Below are 16,235 nucleotides of genomic sequence, written 5' to 3' on the forward strand. Positions count from 1 at the left end.
CCGCCCCGCGCTCCCGCCGTGCCTGGGCCCCGCGCAGCCTCGGCCCGGCCCGGCCCGGCCGCCATGCGCTCCGTCAGCTACGTGCAGTGCGTGGCGCTGGACTTCGCCGGCAGCCTCTTCCCGCACGCCATCTGCCTGGGGGACGCCGACAACGACACGGTCCGAGCCCGGAGACCGGGGTGGGGCCGGCTGGGGTGCCCGCGGGGCCGCCTGGGTGATGGGGAGAGCCCGGGGCTGGGGGAAGCACCGAGCGGCCTGTGCGGCCCCGGGGCGGGTGCCGGGAGGAGCTTCCAGCCCCGGGGACACACACGGGCCTTGGCGGGTGCCCGGTCAGAGCCCCTAGGAGTGCCCCTACAAAGGGGATGTTTGCAAAGGCTGCAGCGGGTCAGGGCCTCCCTCGCCATTTCCCGTGCCCTGGGTGGTGCACAGCCTGAGGGGAGCTTCTCTTGTGCTTCATAGACACTCCCCTGTCACGGCGGTGGGGATGCGGTGTGCTCTGCTGGGCACAGCTGGTCACAAACAGGGCAGAGCCAAGTCTCGGTGTCTCTTGACCCGTGTGATGGAGGGATTGGGAATGTCGCTGCCAGCCCCTGAAATGATTGGTGTGCATTTGGAGTGGGCATTGGGAGTGTTACTGTCATCCCCTGAAATGGCTGGTTTTGATTTGTCTGTAGCCAGGAAGAGGTTAGCTTAGCCAGCTACATGTCTGCTGTTTCTCCTCAACAGTCAAGGTGTTTTACAGCCTTATCCTGGAAAGTGTCATGGTTAGCAATGCAGTGGATGATTAAAGAGATTTCCCCATAAAAAAGTTGTTCTGTAAGGTAAGGTGTGCAGGGGGTTATGAAATGCACACCATTTAAATACACAGAAGCATGATACAGGAGGTAGGCTTATCAGCATGGATGGTTGGTGATTTTAGAAATCTTCTTTTTAGAAATCTTTAAAGAAATAATCACCATTCTGAAATCCCTTTACCCCTTCAGCAGTGAGATTGAACATCCTGTGTAAATCTGTTGTGTTCTTGCACTCTCTTCCTGGATGGTTGTGTGTCATTGCCATCATCTTCCTTAGGTGATTCAAGTCAATCTAGATTGAAGGATGGAAGATGGAGTAGTGATGATTGTTTTAATGTCCAAGCATGATGTTAAAATAGTCAGTGACACAGCTCTGAAACAATGAGTGGGGAACCAGTGGGTAATAGGGTGATGCTCTAAGGAGCCATTCTCCATCTCTTTTATCTGCAAGAATAAAATTAGGGCTTTTATATTTTCCCAGACCTTCCATTTTGATTCAAGATTGTCTCTAACTCATTTTGTTTTGCTGCTTCTTCCCACAGAGTGATTTTTAGTTATGAATTCTGAAATTTTTACTGTTAATGTAAGTGTGGATTTCTCCCTACTAACCCAGTTTTCTTGTACAGCTGAATGAACTCGTGGTGGGAGACACCAATGGAAAGCTCTATGTTTACAAGAATGACGACAGCAAGCCCTGGGCTGTGCGGTCTTGCCAAGGAATGGTCAGTTCTTGACAAATTTTCTAAATGGTTGGGCCTTTTGGTGTATGTGCAGCCAGCTATCCTTGTCCTTTGCCTAGGAATATGTAGGCTGAAGAGGAATGGTAGCCAGAACTGATTCTGATGTCTTCCATGTAATTATTCAAGACCCCACTTTTGCCTACAGCCCCTTGGGCTGGAAGTGATGAGCAAATTAATGGACAAACATAGAAACTGGGCTTCTGTCCCACCTTTACCCTGCTCTGTGCACTCTGGCCAGTTGTGTTTCTGTCCCTTGACTCTGCTGTCCTTGTCCTTCAGAGGCCTGTTAGGAGTTCAGGAGATTCTTTATGGGAGAGGAGGGTAGGGCAGAGGTGTATCCCAGGGTGCTGGGTTGGGTTGCCTTTTCTCATGGATGGCCTTGTTTTCTGTTGCAGCTCACATGTGTCCGTGTGGGAGATGTGTGCAATAAAGGAAAGGTGAGAGGAGCCAAACTCTTCCCTACAGCTGTGCCTGTAGGGCATGTGGGAGGTGTTCAGGAGATTAGGGTCATGTCATGGGCTGAGTGTGACAGAGGAGGACAGATTGCAGGTGCTGTCTCTCCAGGGTCTGCCTTTGCTCACAGAGTTTTAGCACCACTGTTTTTAAACTGTTCTCCTGTTTATATGTAACTGGTATTTTTCTGTGAGCCTTGTGTGGCTTTTAGAGAGCAAGGAAATCCATCCAATCCATCCTCAGAGAGCACGCACTTTTGATTTCTGTGTGCCCTTGTGAGAGCACCACAAGCCTTTAGTGGTTTGAGGGTTGCTCCTTTTGCTCAGTGGCTTTTGCCTTTCTTGGGCTGATGTCTATTGTGGGCTGTGGTCCTTCTGCCACTTGGCTGTGTGCATTTAAGGTCATCTAAACAAGACTGGGACGTGGAACAGTCTGGACTCCCAAGCAAATTCCACTGGGTCTACTATGACTCCTTTTGCTGGATTGCTGTTTCTGGGGGTTAAGCCAGGACCAGTGAGTCCAAAGGTCCCAGTTCAGGCACCCTGCCCGAAATACTGTAGCTGTGTTTCCTCTAGTGGGGGCAGAGCTGACGTGGGCATTGAGAAAGCCACACATTGTTTGAGGATTGCACTCATATCCACTTAATACTGTAGTCTGACAAAGATGAACAGGAAGTTTGGACCCTGCCAGTAGCAGAGAAGTTCATGTGCTGGCCAAAAACCTCCTGTTCTGTAGCAGTCATTGATCTTGATCGATCTACTCTTGTGTCTTCCTTTGCCCTACTGTGGGACAGCTTCTGCAGCTTCTAAAAGAGGAAGAATTAAAAGGTTTTTCTTTTCCCTCACAGAATTTCGTGGTGGCAGTGAGTGCAGAAGGCTGGTTTCATCTTTTTGACCTGACTTCTCTGAATTCAAAACACCCAGATGCTTCAGGCCACCATGAGCTGGCAGGGGCAGAAGAGCAGAAGCCAGTGTTCAAGCAGCACATTCCTGCCAACACCAAGGTCATGCTCATCAATGACATTGGTGAGCCACAGAGCTGGGGTGGGAATGCAGGGTGAAGGAGTTTGTGTGTGAGGCAGTGGGGAGAGAAGATGTGGGGGACTTGCTGTCTTGCTGAAACTGACACTCCAACAAACCATAGCCAAGTCATGGAAGGGAGAAACAAGAACTTCAGAATTTTCCTGAGGTGCAAGCCTTCATTATGGTTGGGGTCCTCAGGGATGCTAACTATAGAAACCAGCAGAGTGGTTTCTGCATTTTTGGGCTCTTAGGGCTTGAGAGAGTCTGGCTGACTTTTGCTTTTCCCTGCAGATGGAGATGGGAAATGTGAGTTGGTTGTGGGTTACACTGACAGAGTGGTCCGTGCCTTCCGCTGGGAGGACTCGTCAGAGAACCCAGACCATGTCTCTGGGCAGCTGATCCTTTTGAAGAAATGGCTTCTAGAAGGTCAGGTAAGGAAAAAGGATGTTCAGAGCAGTACTTGTCATACAGTCTTCAAGAGGTGGTACTTTCAAGAGAAGAAGCACAGAATCTCAGTCCTATGAACAAAATAATTGTCATGTCAGTGGCTTGAGAGGAGATTTGCCCAGTGAGTTTTCTGTGCAGCTGGGAGTTGGTCTGAGAAGCAGTTGCTTTTTCCTGATGGGAGAGCATTAGTGGGAAGTACTTGTGTTGTTTTAAGGTGGCTTTGGGTAGGGAACCAGCCTTTTACTGAACTTGGATGTTTTGCTTCCAGCTGAATCTGTTCAGCTGCCGCTCAGCTCTATCAGAAGATTTGCCACATTCAAATTTAGTTGCAGGGAGCACTGTAAACCTTTTGGAGTTCTTGACTCTTATCCGTGTTTTTCCTCTGCTGCTGTAGGTGGACAGCCTGTCAGTGAACCCAGGCCCTGGTGGCTCACCAGAGCTGATGGTGTCCCAGCCAGGCTGTGGCTATGCCATCCTGCTGTGCACCTGGGACACGGAGCAGCGGGACGCAGCCGCGGGAAGGGACGGGTCTGCCCCGAGCAGGTGAGGGTGTTCCTGCAGGGCTGCATGGGCACATGCCACTGGGGATGCCTGTTACAAGGGGGTGCCACCACATCACTGCAAAGCAGGGGGTGCTGTCACTGTCCTTGCTTCAGTGGCCTGCTGTGCTGCTGGCACCACATCACTTAAACCCGCCTACACCCAAGCTTCCATGAACACTCTTCATGTCTCTGTCACAAAGATGAATACTGCTGCTTTCCTTGTATCCCACTCTCTTCCTGAATTGGGCAAGGAGAGTGGCAAAACCAGCTCCCTGCAGGTTCCTCACTACTGGGAGCTAAGGTGAGTAGCCTAGATTTCCAGAGAAAGGTCATCAGATTGCAGGGTAACAGCTGAGAGACTGGGCCAAACCAAATACACCTGAAGCCCAGGATAAAACTGGGTTCATTCACTTGTTTTCTGCAGATGAGGCAATTGGAAGTTTTCCTAATGAGACCCCTGGCAGCCACAACCTGCTGTATGACCCCCTGCTGTAAATCACAACCACAGCAACCAGGATGAGCAGTGAGGGGCTTGCTACTCTCTTGGTGCTGGAAGGACCCTGGTGGGGAATTTGGGTGCTTCTGTGCTGTTCTGTGAGACTTCAAGGCAGACACAAAAAACTGCAGCAGGAGGGGACTTAGGCAATTCTCCTCGATGTCTTAGAGAACTCAGTGGAATGGTACCTGTTAACCAGAAGCCAGGCCCAGATGTAGTCTGTCACCAAACTGTTCAGTCTGGGCAGAGAGAAAAGCAGACAGGCTTTGTGAGAGAAAAGCAGAGAGGCTTTTCTAAGAGTAATGACAAAAACTGCCATTTTCTTCCTTTATTGGAATACAGGGCTTACTGATTTTCTTTTTCCTTTTTTGAGCTTTTTTTTTTTTTTTTAATACTTGAAATCATTCTGGGTTTGTGTTTTTAAAAATCGGTATATTTCTTTCGTACCTGGGGTGGTATGCATTTTCTTCCTTTACCATTGAAGGGGTCAGCCTGTTCACAAACTGTGGCACTGTCTGGATTTGTAAAGCTTTGGAATACACTGCTCCTGAAATTGTTCTGAGACAGTCCCAGGTGTGGTTCTGTAACTTTTCCCTGTTGTCTTTCTCTTTTCCCCAGTGAGGCCCCTGTTCGAGATGTGATTCTACACCAAACATCTGGGCGGATTCACAACAAGAATGTCTCCACTCATCTCATTGGCAGCATTGCCCGAGGTGAGAGATCAGCAGCTTGGGGTCTCCAGCCCAGCAGTTGCCCCTGATGGTTTTTCAGTACAGAATGAAACAAAATTTCGTGTGGTAGGCAAAAAACCTGTGAGAGGGTGCTGCAAGAACACAGGGATCTCAGCCTCTCTTCGCCAGCTCCCAAAGAAAGATAGTTGGATATTTGCATGTGAGCTTTTTATAGCCTTTGTCCTTCCCTAGGTAGCCCTTATCCTTCACTCAGGACAAGAGTTTTTCTGCAGCCTCTGCTGACCTGCATTTAGTCAGTTTGAATGGCTGCCATGCCATGCTCCTACAGATGTCCTTGATCCTTGCTTCTGCATGGCTGCAGCTTATGACTCCTTATTCCCTGGATGCATCTCTTCCTTCCCACAGCCTCATCTTCATTCTTGCTTTTCAGCATTTGAATCTCAATTCCTGGTGGCTCTTTGCTGCTCCTCCTTCTCCTGTGCAGCTCCAACCTCTCCATAGCTGCTTTCATATTTCATCTATATCATTGTCCTCTGGTTTTTTCCACTGTGTTGTGTTCAGGTCTTGTATCTAAGATCTGCACAGCTGCCAGCTTCTCTCAGCCCTGACACACTGCTCTTGTGTCCAGACTTTTCTTGCGCGCTGCCACTGCTTGCCTCCTGTAACTCCTGAACCCTCCTTTGGTACCTATGGAGAACAAGCTTTCACTCCCCCTTGGGCATAATAGAGGGCAGAAAACTCCCAGCAGAGATCACTTGCTCTTGTATTGCTCTGCCCAAGTATTGTCTGCTGCAGTGCTGTCTGAGAATGATTCAGCCTGTCCAGTGTAATTAGAGGTTGTGGACAAGAGCAATGCACTGGACCCGCCCTCTTGGCGTTCCTCAGAGGACCTTTCCTGCCCAGTTCCTAAGCCTGTCATGTTTTCAGCATCTCTGATGCTGCTGTGAGCAACATGGTCAACAGAGCATGAAATCAATTATTTCACTGCATATGAAGCCTTGCATCTATTGAGAGATGTCTGTGGAAAACGAAGGCACACAGAATAAGGGATGAAGAGGAGGCTGTGAAAAAGCCCACTGATGCTGGACCATCAGTAAAGGAACAGCTGAAGAGTGCCATGCTGACCAGTTTCCAAGGGGAAACAGCACATCTCTTGGATCAGAGCCTGTCTGGGTGCTTATCACTAGGGGCAGCTAAGCACCCAACCAGCTGGCTTTGCTTTAGGCTGATCTGCAGAAAGGGTGTGGTTTGCAGCCTGGGAGTGTGCAGGGGGCTGTAGTTTGGAGCTGTCTGTGGGCACTGGAGGTAGGCTTGTGTTGTTAACCTACTCTGGGGAAACTGTCTGCTTGCTTTCACCTCTGCTGGCTTGCCCCTGACTGCCAGGTTTCCTGGGTTCCTCCTCAGGGAGCCCGTGCCTCTCCTGCATTGTCACTGAAAGGGTTAAATGCAGCTTCCATTGAGTACTGCTCCATTCCTCTCTCTGAGTGTGTCATCTTTTTAAAACTTGACCTTGCATGTCTTTTCTTTTTTTAGTAGCTAGGTAGAGAGTTTACTGAAGGGCTGAAACAGCCCAGTGGTCAGGGAACTCTCCTCTTCAGATTTAATTAGTGACATTTGTCACTGCTGTCCTGCACACAGCTGGGCAAGGAAGGGAGGCAGCATGGATCAGCTTGGTTTGGATCTTTTTTATTGTTTCAAGAGAGGGAGGGGCACGATGTTTACAAAATGGCATCAATGGCAGTAATTTTCTTTTGCACTTACAGGCTCCAGTGAGAATGGTGGCTCAGGTCTCTTTGCCCTCTGTACTCTGGATGGTAAGTCCTGCCAGTGTCCTGGAAGAAGACCTGGGGGGCAGCTAAGGCCTGTCACTAATTGAAAGCAGGGATCCAGGGGCTCAGTACTTTTGATTTTTAGAAGAATGGGAAGCTGGGCTTCAGAAACCCTTCAATGGTCAGGCAAGAGAATTTGATTCCAAGACCCCTTCTGCTGACTTATTTTATATGAAGGCACAGAGGGCACTGTGAGGATAGATGCTTGTTTATGTTCCACTCTGTCATGGCCAGTGCCCCCTGCCCAGTAGTGCTGCAGTATATCTGCATGATGGGAGCCTGGTAGGTGGGGTCAAGTGTCCCCTGTGGATTTAGCAGCCAAGTCCATCCCTGTGCTATGAGCAGCTAACTCTCTGCAGCCCTGAGTGTTGAAAGAGTAGGGCCTAGCATTAGCAAGCATCTTGCTCTCTTTTATTGTTTTCAAGACAGCTGTTTTCTTCTTTCTTCAGGAACACTGAAACTGATGGAGGGAGCAGACAAGTTGCTCTGGTCTGTTCAGGTTGATCACCAGCTCTTTGCTCTGGAAAAGCTGGATGTTACAGTGAGTATCTGAGTAAGACTGGGAGAGATGCAGACAAAAACTCAGCATGGCTTTGTGCATATGAACTTAGGAAGGGCAGGAGGAGTATGACTCAGTTGGAAAAGGCTGGGATTATCTCAGGATGACACAGTGTTCTGGCTGTAGCAGTACATTCTGCACTCAGGTCAATCTGCCCAGCTGCAAGAGGTTGAGCTGTGTCTGCCTATTAGACCCAGCATCCATTTATCCATTCATAAACTTTTGTCTCCCAGCTGTTTTTCAATCTTACTGCAAAGCTGAATGGTTTTGCTTGCTGATAATACCCTGATTGTCTAAAATCTCTTACAGTATGTAAGGATTGCCATATAGAAGAGAGATGAGGTCCAAGTGCAAAATATCTGGATGAGATATCCAGAAGTGACACCTAGACATTAGTGTTGTGTCTCTGAACCAGCCAGAAAGATTCTTGGCTGTCCCTGGGAGTGGGTGGCACCTGTGTAATGCTCAGTGCTGTGGTTCCTGCAGGGCAATGGGCACGAGGAGGTGGTTGCGTGTGCGTGGGACGGGCAGACGTACATCATCGACCACAACCGCACGGTGGCCAGGTTCCAAGCAGATGAGAATGTCAGTGCCTTCTGTGCAGGTGGGAAGCCTGACTGCAAAGCCAGCCCTCACAGTGTTTTCCCCTCAAAGCTACTGCTCCCATCTAGGAGACCCAGAATCCTTTGTCTGCCTGCAGTGGGGAGTAATTTCCCTGTGTGCATGTTGCAGAACGCCCAGCTGGTCTTTCCTCTGGTGGCATCTGGGAAAAGTAACCGTGAGAGAAAGTGATGCTGAGACTTGTCTATGGTGGCTTGGGGTTTTTTCCCTTGTCCTTTTTGGAGGTGCTACAGTGGTCTCTTGTCTTCCACACTGCTTTTTTAATTTGCAGACTTCTAAGCTGTTCTTAAGTGGAGATAAGGAGCCCATGGAACCAACCTGAGTTTTGGCTCTGCTCAATCCTGTCTCTCTGACCTTCAAGAAGCAGCTTGCACATTCCCAAGCTTCATGCAGTTCAGAGACAGCTTCTTGGATTGTCTCAAAGGGACTTTGTATACCCAGGCCCATATCTCTGCCCAGGTGCTTGCTGTTTTCTGGTAATAGCTTTGGTACCTCATCATGAAATGTCAATTGTTTGCTTTCTCTTTCCTTCTGGAAATAGTCAGATCTCCACACTTCTGCTTTCTGCAGGCCTCTATGCATGCAAAGAAGGGAGCAACAGTCCCTGCCTTGTTTATGTCAGCTTCAGCCAGAAGATCTACATCTACTGGGATGTGCAGCTGGAGAGAATGGAGTCCACCAACCTGTTGAAAATCCTGGATGGTGACCCAGAGTTTGAAAGTCTCCTGCAGCAGCTGGATGTAGGTGAGTGCAGAAAGAGTGGAGGACGTACAGAAAGAAAGAGAATGAGATGGCAGATGATGTGCTGGAAACCAGAGTATTTCTTGAGGAAGAGGCTTTCACACTGCCTGGTGAGAATGCCTAACAACAGGTTTTCTCTCTTCTCCTTAGACAAAAACGATGTTGATGCTGTCAGACACCTGATTCACAAAACACTCTATTTTCCTGAGAAATACCATCTCAGCAGCCCCTCGCAGGATCCTGCTGGAACAGATTCTTCTGCCCACTGCAGTGGCATCCAGGATCCCTTATAACAAGAAGGCTGACATCTTTAATGCCAGCACAAGCTCGTCTGCAGCTGGAGTTGGGCATCTGATGAAGATGACTGTTCCTTCCCTATCTTGTGAAAACTTCCTAACAGGAAAGGGTCTACAGGCTGTGAAGGGATGTTCTTGGCTGTACGCTTGCCTGTATGTGGTGGGTTGGTTTGCCTTCAGAACAGAAAGGGCCAAGGATCTTGCATGTAAGCCTTCTGTTGTTCCATAATCCTCACTGACTAGAGTGCTCCACTGGTCACTGTGAAGGAGCAGGGAGGTCACACATTGAGAGAACAGCTGAGCCAAGTCCCCATTTTGACCTATTCTTGGAAGTACTTCAGTGAATACTTCTGAATTCTTAGCAGGATCACAGTGCAGGAAGTGGAGATGGAGGGACTGAGTTAGGGTGCAGGCATGGGCCTTCTCTCCCACAAAGGTGTATTTAAAGTCTTTGCTTTGCTGCTGCTCTTCTGCCAAGCAAGAAGCAGTTTCTTGCAAATCACTTGTTCTGAGTAGCTGGAGACATGCACAACTTGCACTAATGAGGTGTGGAGACAGAGCAGCTCCAGCAAACCCAGCTCTGGTCAAGAGTCATTGCTTGTCTCCATCTTCTTGGGCAGGGTGATCTCAGAGAGGGCTGTGACTTAAAGCAGCTGTGAAGCAGTCAGTAAGACCAGTCTGACTTAAGTGTGGATCTGTGGTGCTATGAGAGCTTGGCCATCCACAATAAGCAGGGAAAGTGGAAATGCCACTCCTGCCTCTTGTTGTGGAGAGCATCATGCTTTGAGTCCTGCACAGCTGAAGGAGGTGGGCTGGAGGTGATGTCCCACTGGCTGGAATGATGAGTCTGGTAAAGGGGAGCTCATTTGCAAAAGCCCAAGCATGAACCTTTCCACATGCTGTTGTTGCTATGCTTTTCCCTCCTAAGCTTGTCTCTTGCCTAACTCAGCTTGTTAGGAAAGGGGCAGCAGGCCTACCTGCTGGCTTGCATCGATTACCCCCTCTCACTTGTGTGCTGTTTTATTGGACATGTGTGATGGATGGAGCTGTCCCTTCGCCCTTACAGCAGCCTGGGTCACAGCAAATACAATTCAGTGATCTGGAGCAAGTGGCAGCATTTAAAGATCCTGCAGGCAGTTGAAAACCTGCTGTGCTTTATTCTGCAAAATATCCAAGGGCAGCCCTAACTGGGAGAAAGAGCTTTGTATAGGGAAAAGGAGTGTCTTGCCCTTGGGTGAAAGTGACTATTGCTGAAGCAGCCCTGTGTGGTAGAAGGGCAGGATCTTTACATAATAAGCCTTAGCTGTTTTTTGCAGTTTCCCTCTGTATATTTATATAAGCTTTTCAGAGGACAGTGCTGTCCTCTGTATTTGGTGGCAGTGGAAGTTGGAGCATGGAGCAGTGAAATGGTGTGACCTGCTCTGTACCTGCCAGCTTGCTTCTCAGGCCACTGTATCTTCTGGCTCTCTAACTGCAATGGAAGTTTCTCTCCATTTTAATGGCCTTGCTGAGAAGCATTTTTAAATGTTCCCCTGTCCTACTAAGTGCTTGTGTAAAACTGAGCTCTTCAGGCAGGACCTTTCAAGTAATAATAAAGCTTATTAACAGCGTTGTTGAGAGCAGCAAGGCTGGAGTCTGTGAGCTGTGCAGAGCTGATACCACCGGGACCATCTACTCATGGGCTAAAGCAAGGAGTTTGTCGTGAAGCTTGTCAGACCTAGACTGTAACCTCAACAAATTGTCAGCTCTTGTGACACTGAGATGTGCAGCCACCCATCCCAGCAGGAATCATCACCTTTGCTTCTGGCAAATAGGGCCTGGCAGGGAAACAGGATGGCTTACACTCATAACAGAACAACTGAGTGCTGTCTGTCCATGCCAAATATAAACCTTTATTAGCAACACCAAATATAAACCTTTATTAGCAACACAAGCGCAAGGGGTGTACAAATGGGTGCACATGGCTGGAACTGTTTTATGCAAAACAAACTTTGCTGTACAGGTTGAATGATTTCCAAGAAAGGAAGGTCAAACTGATCCACTGTTGGACTATTCATTGTTGACAAAAAATGAGAAGTGGTTGCTGAGGAAGAGATGACATTTTTCTAAGAACCATCTTTAAAAGAAAATGGGGCAAAAGCCTTGCAAATATTGTGCACCCCAACCCTCTTTTGCTGGCCTGAGGATAAAATTGCTGTGCAAGCCCAGGCAATGCACACTATCAAAAGCAGAGGTGAGAAAATACAGACACTACAAAAACATCTGTTCCCCAAAACTTTTCAGCTCTTAAAAACCATTGGAGAGGAAAAATACTAACATTTGAGGGCTTCCCCTGACAGTTTTGTATTGCATGCAGCCCATAATAACTTGCAGATGCATTTTGCTCCTGTGCCCCTTGTGCACAAGAGAAAATGAAAAGTGTCTACAGAAGAATAAACTGAACATCTGTACCGTTCCTTGGCCAAAAGATGGCTTTCCTTATTTTTTCCTGCCTTGAGCTCCTAAGTGCCAAATACTTCCTAAAGTCTGTTATTCAGGCTACTTCCACTGGCAACAATTTTTCTGAAGTCCATCTTCTCTGGGAAGGAGCCACTTGAGGCCCTGTCTCTGGAGTGATGGAGTTACATTATACTTTCTTTGTAACTAATTGTCTCTTTGTCCTTGCCAGCCGACACAAGCCGCAGAGTTGGAATGAGAAGTGGTTCCTTCCCACACAGCAGAAAATTTTTGCTGTATCCTTCTCTAGCAGATTGGCATAACCTGCTGGTGCTGGGAAACTTTTCAACAGGGCAGCATTTGCAGGACACCTTTGTATGTCCCAGTGCCAGCACACAGCAAGTGAGGAGTCTGACAGTATTCTCAGGCACTGGGGGTATTTGCAGATAAATGATTCATGGCTTTGGTTCTGATGCTCAATTTACTAGCAAAAAAAATAAAGGGAGGGGGTTGCCTTATTTTCCTGAGACGTAATAAACCTGCTCTCCATCCCTGCCTTTGTTTTTATTATCTTTCTGCTATAATTTAGTTATTTCTATAACTCTTTAGGTGTATCCTGGCATGTGCCAGTGGAGTCTCTTGAAAGGAGGATTGAATGCAAGTGTAGGTATGTGGCTCAGTGGTCTTCAATGCCAGAGCTCACCTGGTGGTGGTGAAAGGAGCAAGCCTCTGGGAATATGGATGGCTGCAGCTCCCATTCTGTTCAAAAGCAAGTGACCCCAAGCTCCTGGAAGGGGTCCTGATTATGGCTTTGGCAGAGTGCCTGTTCTCAGGAAGGACACAAGTCCTTCTCCCCACGCCAGGTGTATTGCACACTGTTCCAGAGATTTGCCATGGCCGATCTTTCCCTGCAGACTGTTCCACAGCTGCCATGCCCACTCTATTAGAAAGCAGCCCTGATAGGAACTGACCACCAAGGTGCTTCAAAGAGATTATCCCTAAAATAATAACATTCCATTTTTTATATTGGAGGGACAGGTCTCATCACTAGGAAGCCAGTGTTGGACACAAACAGAATGTGCCTATGGCCTGCTCTGAGCTGGCACTTTGTACTGAACTTCTGCTTCCTGTATGAAAGTGTTGGCATTTTTTGATTTTCAGTGAAAAAGACCTTTAGATTATTCCTTTGTTCCCTTTATCTCCCAAAAGCAATAGAGATGACTGGAATTGGGAGTAGGGAAAGATATATGTATAATAGATTTTTCCAGGAGAAACTACAATTAAGACAGTCTTCAGCCTTGCCAGCCCACTCAAAAATTACTTACTGTGCTTCCCAGTGTTGGAAGACTTAAAAATTACCATGTTTGTAGATGGGAGTTGAGCTGGCTTTTTTGAGATGTTGTAAGTCCTATTTTACAATCACATTTTAAAGCCAAGACTTCCTTCTTTCACAATGGAGATTGTGCTTCAGATGTAATGACACAAAAATGCTTTGGAGAAAGAAAAATATCTGTGGGCTAGAATTCAGAATACAGATGTCAAATGCAGTAACAGTGTGTCATTTTGTGCCAAGTAACTTGGGGAGATGAAAACCCACCAGGAGCTGTGTGGGTGAGGAAAGCAGGTACTGACCCTGTAGGGTTAGACTGTGATTTAGTGAATGGGTTGAAGTGAGGTGTCTGCCATGGCATCATGACCTGCAATTCTCATTTAGTCATATAAATATTTTTTTCTGGAAGTTCTGCCCGCAGCAAAGCTTGATGGGGAGGTTCCAAGATAACTGTTGGCAACAGATTCCTCAATGTCTGGACAAAAGAGACTTCTACTGAGTGGATCTCTGTTCAACTGACATGGACAGGAGGAAGGTGAAGAGTATGTCTTCTGCCCTGGAGCTGATTTCAGAGCAGAGAAATTTATTAATTTATTGCTTTCTTGGAAACATCCTCTCTGTGACTGGGAATTTATACATGCAGTTGTTAACAAAGAGGAAAGGCTGGCAAGATTGTGGCACAATGTGGGAGTGTATTAGCAGCCAGGGTACAAGGCGAGTGTTAAAAGGATTCTCTAAAAAGGAAAGAATTCCTTTTTGAAGGAAATTTGCCACTTACCAGTGTGAAAAGAAGGAAAGGAGGATGCAAAGGAGTCACTAAGCAGAGAAGAGAGGAATAGATAGGGCTGGAGATTTTCACCTACTGTAGCACATCAATTCAAAAATGAGCCTGAACTGTTAATGGTTTAGGATATGAGGCATATGATCCACAGAAAGGCTTCAAAAAGGCTGGAGGATGTTCTGGATGTGAGCAAAAGCAGTTATTCCAAGACAGACATGTAGGAACAGCACCTGGTCAATTCCAGCAGCAGCTAGAGTGCAGTATCTGCAGGGCTGCAAGTGACAGGCAGTAGTCAAAACAGAATTGTCAGCTCAAAGTTGTGGCAGTTTTCTGTAGGATCCCATCCAACACTCCTTTTAAATCATTGGAAGGATTCCTGTTGGCTTCAGTTTGAAGGCTCCTGCTCACCTACACCCTGCCCTAGCCAGGACCCAGCTGCAAAACTGCCACCGGGCACTGCTTTCGTGAGGAAGTGGCCAGCACTTAGGGCTCTTGGTGGCCCTCCCCTTCCCATGCTCTTGTGGGCACCAGCAAAGCCCAGCAAAAGCTGTCAGACGCTCTGGAAGGCAGCAGAGACCTGCCTGGGCATCAGCAAAGCCCAACAAAAGGCCTGTGGTCTTCCACAGGGAAGCTGGGCCCCTTATGGGCCTGGCAAAGCTTGGCAAAAGCCCTGGGATACTCTGAAAGGCAGCAGGGCCCCTTGCAGAGCAAAGCAAAACTTAGCAGAAGCCCCAGGGTGCTCTGGAGGGAAGCAGGGCCCCTTGTGGGAATGACAAAAGCCATCAGATGGGGTTAGGTGGTTGTGGTTAGGTGCAGGGTTAGGGACATGGGTTAGGTGGTCGTGGTTAGGTGTTGGAATATGTTTAGAGTCGGGGTTAGGGGTTAGGTTTTGTTACATGGTTTGCAGTTTAGAGGTAGGGGTGAACTTTAGGCCTTGGAGTTTAGGTTTAGGGGTTGGGATTAGCTTCATGGTTAGCATTAGGGTTGGGGATTATGGTTAGGTTTTGGGATTAGGGTTTATAGTTAATGTCTTCATGATTAGGTTTCTGTTTTGGGTTTAAAGTCACACTGTAAATATTTGGGTTACAGTGTTAAATTTAGGGCGTTAGTTTTAATGTTTCGTTTTATAGTTAGGAGGTGGAGATTTGATTTGGGTGTTAAAATTAGCATTAAATTTTAGAGTTTGTTTTAGGAGTTGAATTTAGGATTAGGATTTAGTGCCTTACATCTTAGATTTAGTGTCATTGTTAGAGTTTATTGTTCGGGTTAGGGCTAAAGTCAGCTTTTGGGTTGTGACTTAGAGGGTTTTTTTAATAGATCATAGAAATTAATAAGATATGTAATGGACATGGTATCTGTATGTATGGACTATTTGCCCTTGTTCTACATGCTGTTTTTAGAGGGCAGTGGGATTTGGAAACTGTGTGAGTTGATGCATATAGCAACAGGTGTTTTGCCTATCACAAGCAAGATTTTTTCAGCAGAATTGGCCCAGGCACCACATAGACTGCAGCTAGAATACAAGATGGTTTAGTACAAGTGTGAGCTGTCTAGACCCCTTGATAGGGATTTGAGAAGCCAGTCAGGCATGCAAGTGATACAAATCCAGGAGGAATTACTGCTGCTTTGGAAGACAGGCTCATGGAGCAGGCATGCTTTCCTGACTGAATGAAAGAACCATTGGTGTCACTCGAGAGATTCATGGAAAGCAGTTCATGCAGCCAGAAATAGTCAGATGCACAAGTAGAAGAGTGGCAGAGATGTCAAGGAATGTATCAGAAGCTGCAAGATATGATGACTAACAGTAAAAGTGTGCTGCTCCTTGTGGGAGCAGCAGATGCCAGTCACGCCAACCATCACTCGTAAGTGAATCCCAAATCATATCAGCCAGGCTTTACTCTGATGTCCATAGCATGTGTTAAACTAGTAGAGAAAAGAACTAACAAAAAAAAAGTAAAAATGCATACAGACGTTTTTTGAGAAGCACAACAGGGACAATGACCAGTTTGATAAAAAAGGAAGAGAGTCAGCAGTGTTTAATCCAGGAAAATAGGCCAAATGGGGTTGTCATTGCCTTTTAAAGGTGGATAAAGGTATATTTTGCAGTTTGGACAGTGAATCAGTAGCCATGAGGCATGGAACAAGCCCTGATCCGGTGCATTTTTCCTAGAACTAGTTAAGAATAGATTTTGTGTTTTTAATATAGCTATGCTTTAGTATGGAAATGAAAAAGAAATTAAAGAAATCAAATAAACCCAATTGTTAAGTGACTTAATAATCACCTTTAACATTCCAGATGAGTTCACAGCTCACTAACCAGAGCTGATGCTACAAATTCTCATTTGGTGCAAGAGAAGCAAAGTTGATGGACTGTGTGATGCCAGGACTCAAGGCTGATGATGTGTCTGTGTTTAATCACTGGATTTCAAGTTGGAAGAAGGGAGCTGACAGAGCAG

The 16,235-nt window shown here is 47.1% G+C and overlaps 1 protein-coding gene across 1 annotated transcript; it reads left to right on the forward strand.

Moving 5' to 3' along the window:
• Positions 1–30: 30 nt before the first annotated feature.
• Positions 31–11,687, forward strand: ITFG2 (integrin alpha FG-GAP repeat containing 2). The gene is made up of 12 exons (XM_064721042.1): positions 31–159; positions 1,421–1,516; positions 1,930–1,971; positions 2,835–3,012; positions 3,301–3,440; positions 3,851–3,999; positions 5,113–5,207; positions 6,950–7,000; positions 7,465–7,556; positions 8,061–8,178; positions 8,766–8,939; positions 9,087–11,687. Exons 1-12 carry the CDS (start codon positions 64–66, stop codon positions 9,227–9,229), a joined length of 1,374 nt encoding a protein of 457 aa, XP_064577112.1. The 5' UTR covers positions 31–63; the 3' UTR covers positions 9,230–11,687.
• Positions 11,688–16,235: the final 4,548 nt, after the last annotated feature.

Source organism: Zonotrichia leucophrys, chromosome 1 (genome assembly GCF_028769735.1).
Source record: "Zonotrichia leucophrys gambelii isolate GWCS_2022_RI chromosome 1, RI_Zleu_2.0, whole genome shotgun sequence".
NCBI classification, from domain to species: Eukaryota; Metazoa; Chordata; class Aves; order Passeriformes; family Passerellidae; genus Zonotrichia; species Zonotrichia leucophrys.